Consider the following 7,460-nt stretch of genomic DNA (forward strand, 5'->3'; position numbering starts at 1 on the left):
AAGGATAAATCTGAAGAGACAGGGATGCAATCCACAAGTACTGTTATACATAATGGAAAACATAGAGTTAAAATAACTGTAGTCAAAAATCTTAAGTCACACCAACTAGTGGACAGTCTAGTCTACACTGGACCAGTGCTATAGCATAGAGAGCACTATGCACAAGCTTCAGTGAAGGATGATCAAGCTTTGTGGCAAAGCAATGAGAAGCTGGATTACACTCTTTCTTAGACAAGACCTTCCACAAGGCAGTTTGCCTCTGCTGAAATTTCCATATCCAAACACTCAGACTTCCTCTAAAGGCCAGTCTTGCTCTCAAGCAGACTGGAATGCTTCTATTTGTTCTCCAATAGTCAGTCAACAAATCTCATCTCATAAAGCTCATAGTCAAGTCATGGCCCTCAAGGAACCATGTAAACCTCTTACACATAACTTGTGATTAAGGTATTACACAAGGACGTCAACATCTTGTTTGTTCTAAGCATTAACCTATTCATCACTGCAATCAGTATTACAGGCCTGAAGTAAGTCATGGAGAAGGGGATTTAAAATGTTTGGGATAAACGAACCAAACATCTTACAATACACAAAATCAAGATCTGGAGATTCCAGCTGGGGTTGATTGACAATGAACTGAATGATCTAACCAACTGACAAGATCCAACTCCATGTCTCCAATGATAATTGAAAGACTAAGTTAAGGGTACATACAAATATATTGGTAACAGAGATAATAGTCTGAGCAACCCAAATCCCTTAATAATACACATAAATTATTTAACATCAGCCACCAACTCCACTTCTTCACAAATGTTAAGTCCCCATTATAATCAAATTATTGGAAATAAGCATTAAGGTAGGCAGGAAAGTTGGTCATCTCTTTTAGAAATTTCCTCAATCTGCCTGGTGAACAATATACGAGTAGGTTCTACTGATTAGTGCTGTCTCTCAAGACATACTGAAAGGAATTGGTATGACTAACCTTGGCCTTACTCATAGGTTCATAGGTGATAACTAGGCTATTAGTATAAGAGGCATTTTAAGCCTAGCCAAGCTTACTCCAATAAGATAAGAGTCAAACTTTATACCTTGTGTCTGTGATGTAAACACCTTAACTATTATGCCAACTGCCATCTCTGATCAATGGATAGTCCATGTATAATCATAATCCATCCCCCAAAACTTGTTCAGGCTTAGATGGTATTTGGCACAGAAATATGGAGGAACCAATGATGCCAGGGCAGGGTCACTGTTAACATTGAGGCAGGTCTCTGTAATATAAACCATATCGACTCCCACATAAAAGCTGGCAGCATGCCTGTCTTTTTGCGCACATATCTAATATGTAAATACAGGACCTGTGATGATCCTTCACAGGTGTAGGTTCCCTCAACAGACCAGAAGTGTAAAAAGATCCATAGGTACACTTCACAGAACAGCACAAAATCTGTCCAAGTGAAACTTTGTTCCAGGTAGACAACTACATTTACAACAGATGGATGTATCAAACTTTTGCCTCCCATGCCCTCCAGATCTAGGGTTAACAGCATCTGGCTCTGTGTTTTTGGAGAATACCGCATTTACTGCACTTATGCAGAACAGGGTTAGGCAATCCAGGCACTATACAAGGATGAAGAGGCAATAACATATGTTTGTTATTTACCTGGACAAAACCCATAATAAAATATAGACTGAAATATAAAAAATAACTTAGAAATGAACTTACACAAAGATGTAACCTTAAAAATTATATACTCAAATCTGTGGTGAAATATCCTACAAATTTAAAACAATAATAAGTATAGTTAATTGCTTCAAGTAAATAAGCAATGACTTAGAAAAGTTAAAACACAAGTTAAATTATGCAGGCAATCAGATCAATATCTAAAAAATCTAAAATAATGATATGTAAGGTCAAGTGTTTCAATTAAACAAGAATAACCTTGAAACCAATGCTAAAACTTGACAGTTAATACAATCTAATTGTCATGTCGTAATTAAATGAAAAATTATATTCTAGAGTGCAATCTAAAAATGTTGTAAAAGTAAATTATTAAATAATCCATCCACCAGCCATTCATGCTTGAAATAAACAAATGTTAACTATGTTGCTGAACAACTTTTGCAGGCCCATAACATTTGTAACTAAGAACTAGTGAGGGAAAAGCTAAATAAACGTCAAAGCCAGTTTAAGAATATAGCTGCAAGGTGCAGCTGAAACTGAAATTCATTATAAGCAAATGAAATAAATAACAGTTAAAGCTGTACAATATACCAAATGATATGGTATTACATTATCCTGAAATGCAAGGAACAATGAGACAAATTCAAGCTCCAATCAAGGCTAGCTCACTTTGTCAACAGCCAGATAAATCCAGTTTTATAGTAACATGTCACCAAAAAGTATAACCCACATCTAGACAACTCAAAAAGTAACAGCATGACTTAACAGCTTCAGGCTTAGATGAGCAGTAGCTAAGCAAGATCCCACCAAGTAAGGCAAAACATTGTCTATAAAGTATGGCCACCACTTCCATCAGTAGGTAAGAAATGAGGTGTTATGGATCTATGTCTGGACGATACCAACATCTTTGTCTCAGGCATGTGGATCATGGAACAGACTGCTTCAGTTACCTTAACCATTGAATTGTTATGACATTTTTACTTATCTAAATAAAAGTAGCCAGCATGAACATATGGGCCTATAGTCAAACAGATGACCAAGCTCTTTCCTTGGCATTATACAATATTATTTAGAATAACAGATTGTCTAGTCAACAACCATGGCAGATGGAGGAATGTAGAATTACTGGTTGAGGTATTGTACATTTTTGACAATAAATAATGCAGACAACAATATTGCAATGACTAATAAACTTCATGCATGCTTGAGCTTCTCCCAAGTAAGGCACTTATAAAGATGTAAAATGCTGTGTCCATACCACCAAGCATACCTCTCAACCTCTTAGAGCAAGGAATCCGGACAAAGCCATAAATAATGTGGAGGGGGAGACAAAGGCCCCAAAATAGGGACATTTTTAAATATTACTCTTACAAACTCAGAAAGTTGATAGAATAACAGACTTTACATTAACATGATTTTCTGGAGTGTGAAGTCTGAAACTCAAATGTCTATCATCATTTCTAACTTCAATCCTCAATGATTTGTCAGTGATTTACCAGAAAACTAAAATTTTGTGAAGAACATGGGAAAATGTGAGGCAAAAAGCTGAACATTCTGCAAAAATCTGGACAGTTGATAGGTGTGCCACAAAGGAAGGCTTACAATGATAAAAGGGAATTGTATTAACAGTTTTGTCTTATTCAGATGTACCTTATTGTGTCATATGCTTGCTACAAGCCAAAATATTAAAAAGGTTTATGTTACTTTACTTTCCATTACTAAACAGGTTTGCAGTTTTAGGCATTTTGTTGAGCTGGAACAATAAGTCAAAATACTCTATTCAGTAAAACTGATGTATTTTGTAATAATGAAGTCTTGTTAGACTTTGCAATTGCTATATTTGAAAAGGCTGAGGAATTAGACTACTGGGAAATCAGTGTATAGATACAACATGGTTCACCCTTTAGCAGTATAAATAGAAATAAAATGGCAAATTAATAAAGAAGAAACAACAATATCTAATAAGATGTTAACATTTGCTTATGGAAAAAGGGAAGCAAATTGCTAGGCTGTGTATACTTGTTTTCTTAATCTGTACATTTCTTTTATGGATCAGCATTAAAAGCACTTTATGTATCCTATTTTGTATTGTTACAATACAGCATAATATTATAAATTCCAAGCCATGGGAACTTAATATAGCAAACTGAAAGGACAATGGCTACATGACAACACATATGGGATAACCAAACGAAGCAAACTGCATGCTAGAAATAAGGGCCACTGCTTAGCCAACAAAAACACAAAGTAACCAAAGGAAGTCATACAACCCAAAATGTAATGTTTCTTATGACCCGAATGAACTTTGTAACAGGACTGGAATATTAACTGTACAGCACACTCCTACATTTTATATATAGACAGTGTAACACCAGTAAAGGATGCATAGAATTGGTGGGATGTGGGTGCTCATGAACAATACTAATGGTATTGGACTGACTGCACATTACCTGTTATGCATATAGATATGAAGTGTTTCTAAGCTCTTTTGTTTTGAACTCAGTACACACTGTTGTGATACACCCCAACAAGGTGAGCCATTTGAGGTGGAACTTCCTTTGTCAGACTTACAGAAGCCTGTAACTGTGGCATTTGAATTCACTGTCCTGAGAATAATCATAAATCTTAAACCTCTTATGAGTTGGCACAATTATTTAATTCTTTACTCAGTGCAAATGTCTCAAGCATTAAATGCTGTCCATTTACATTAAACAAAATGTTAAGGCTAGGAAAATATATAATTTAATACATTGATAACAAACAACACTGAAGCATGTTTAGCCATGACTCCTTCACAGGCTACACTGCTGTGAGACTGAGAGAAAAAAAAAATCACCTTTGTTTTAGGAATGCAGTTCTGTTTATTACCCAAGTCGATGCTTTTTCTTGTAGTTCATCCGTCAAAGAATTTGTAATTGGTACAAAAGATGGATCCAAAAATTTCAGTGCTAACTGTGACCTGCAAAAAGAGGCAAATCTTTCTTTACAATCAGGTTGATAAATCCCACTAACGTTTGTTTGCAATGAAACAGTAGTATTTTGTTTAGTTGCCGAATGAAAGCAATCAAAATTAACTGCAATACATTATACTTCCATTTCACTTAACTATGATCATATAAAGTGGCCTACTGCATAATGCATTCTCTTGCATATTGTGAACTCTTACTGTTGTTAAACATGAACACCCTTTAGAAATGGTGTCTGTCTGATACGTAATAAAAGTATTTATATAGGAAATACTGCAAAAAAACATTTTATAGAGGGTGACCGCAACAGACAAAATTAGCACCAGGGACAGCTCCAGTTAGTGCAATTGTGCAGTCATAGTGACAGATTGCTTCCTGTATTTTCATTGTGAACATCTGTTTTTCCTCATATTAATTTCATCATATTCTCTCTCTCTCTCAGTGTGTGTGTGTGTGTGTGTGTGTGTGTGTGTACTCCTCTAATCATTTACAGGAATACATTCATGTATTTCAGTTTGTTTTATTAGCGTGTTTACTTGCTGCTGCTCTAAATGAACAATTAATTTTCTGTAAAATAAAGATATTCAATAAATGTAGTGAGTCCAATGCTCTCTTCCTTCCCAGCTGACTGCATTCATGATCGTACAGAAGGTGTACATTCTAAAGCATCAAACGTGAGCAGAATTACATGAAACATGAAGGTATATTGCAATATTTGAGGTACTTCTATATTGTATATATCTGCGTGCGTTAATAATCACATTTTTATTTTGTTTACAGTGCTAGGCATTTATAACGCATCTGATCTGGTATCACATTTACATCAGAATTATCTGTCTGTCTGTCTATGCAACAGCATACAATACAAGCTAGTTAGAAGTATGTTTGCGCCTGCGCTCTGGATTTGCCAATTGTAGGAGAAGGTCTCCAGGATGGAATGATGTATGACTTGCGTATGTTGAACAATACAAAGGTCTGATGAAAAACGATCCAAAAAAATCAGCCTGCTATGATGGAATGAAGAAATGGATTGTATCGATTCTAGCAAAGCATGGATGTAAAAATTCAAAATAAAACACAGAAACAGAGCAGCACATAAGGAAGTTGTACAGTTGAGCCAAAATGTACTTACCGAAATCCTGCATGGAACATATACATTCTCGGCCCACCAGCACTTGCATACTTTGGGGTTGCAAAAATATTATCCTTTTTTAATGACACGTAGCTGAGTAGGGATAGAACAAGCAAAACAACGCTAACCATAACTAGCCCCAGAATACTAGCCATACGAATCATGGTGGAAGTGAAACCGCTGAGCTTTGCAGCAGCAAGAGTCAGTGACACATCTGGCCCATTGAGATAACACAAATCCCACACAAGAAAGTAGATTATCCTGACCACAGCATGCGGACCCCAAGTTAGCGAACTATTAAAATTAAAATGGAGGGCTCGGGAGCTGCTGTGCAGAAATGGCAGCTGGTTGCGTTGGTGATACGTCTTTACTCAGATGCCCCCTCATTCTCCGCACGGCTCCAGACGGAGCTGCCATCCCTTTCCAGCCTGCAAGATAAATGTGATTGGAATAATGTTTCTGTTCGATTCAGTCACAGGGTTTAATTAATGAACTCTAATCGTTAAAGACACAGGACTATACCAAAAGCAATGCTAAAGAGCTGAAATCGTGTGAAAGAAAACTGTTGACATTTCCTTATGTGTACACAGATGCTAAACATGTTTATCGATCTTCTGCAGGCTCTAAATGCGAAAATAAATTCTATAGAACTATATGCAGTATTTTTAATGTGGTAGTTGTGTGATTATTTTAATTGTCAACTCATTAGTAGGCAGTAGGTTGGTTTTGCAGATAAGTGATATGAAGGAATTAAATTCATGTTTCAGAATTTTGTAGGTCTGAATAATGGATAACAGAAGACCACAATCCATATCAAAAATGTATATTAGACACAAATCGCAAGTATAATGTATAAGAGCAGAGATGTGTCACTTAAAGCACTTAATTTGTTATCAGCAACGGTTGGCTGAGTAGGTTGTGGGCCTGGAAAGCGGCATAATGTCTGCTGATCGCGTGGGGATTTCCTAGAATGTAGCTGAAAGCACAAACTGCTTGGATTAGGAATTCATTTTAAAATTTATTTCCATTTCTTCAATGCACCTTAATGAAAACATGTAAAGCAGCAAGTGCACATTTCAGGAAATAAGTTATTTATAGTACAAATAATAGCACAGGACTATCTGAGTTCTAATGGGGCAAACAGGGAGAGAACAGATAAGCAACTGTACAACGATACTAAGTGCAGAAAATTGGGTTAAAATTTGGTGATTCTCTAGATACCTGCGGACAGCACTGCTGAATAAATGGCTAAAAGGGTTGAAACAATAATAGGTTTAAGCAGTACTGCCCTAAACAGAGACCATACCCAGTCAATGCTTTGAGCAGGGCAGTCATAACATTTTAAGCATTCCATGCCTGATTCCCAGACCGATCCCCCTGCTTCATCTCATACTCTGTGTTAAACTCCTGCAGCCAGAATTTAAAAACAATACAGTTAATGGCATGGAAGACAGATAAATAAGGGATGTGTGACAGTAGCATGCTGAGAAACCCTGTTGTATTACCGGTAATAGGTTGCAGGATTTACCTTTCCACTACATTCTGATTCGTGGTAAGTGGCGAACATTAGAAATAATGAAAAACTCATCATCCAGGATAAATGTATTTGGATATTTGCAGACAAGTTATAACCACTTTATTTTTACATTATGAAACTAATGAAAAGGAAGGGAGTTCC

General features: G+C 36.4%; 1 protein-coding gene across 1 annotated transcript in view; it reads right to left on the reverse strand.

The window, feature by feature from the left end:
* Positions 1-6,418, reverse strand: part of ST8SIA3 (ST8 alpha-N-acetyl-neuraminide alpha-2,8-sialyltransferase 3) — a 335,179-nt gene extending 328,761 nt beyond the window's left edge. Inside the window, exons 1-2 of the mRNA XM_044074883.1 lie at positions 5,783-6,418; positions 4,521-4,643 (exon numbers count right to left, since the gene is read on the reverse strand). Coding sequence (XP_043930818.1) covers positions 4,521-4,643; positions 5,783-5,946 — 287 coding nt within the window. The 5' untranslated portion in view covers positions 5,947-6,418. The remainder of the gene's footprint in view (positions 1-4,520; positions 4,644-5,782) is intronic.
* Between the last annotated feature and the right edge of the window lie 1,042 nt (positions 6,419-7,460).

The sequence above is a fragment of the Protopterus annectens genome, chromosome 1.part1 (genome assembly GCF_019279795.1).
Source record: "Protopterus annectens isolate FY-2018-M chromosome 1.part1, PAN1.0, whole genome shotgun sequence".
Classification (NCBI taxonomy): Eukaryota; Metazoa; Chordata; order Ceratodontiformes; family Protopteridae; genus Protopterus; species Protopterus annectens.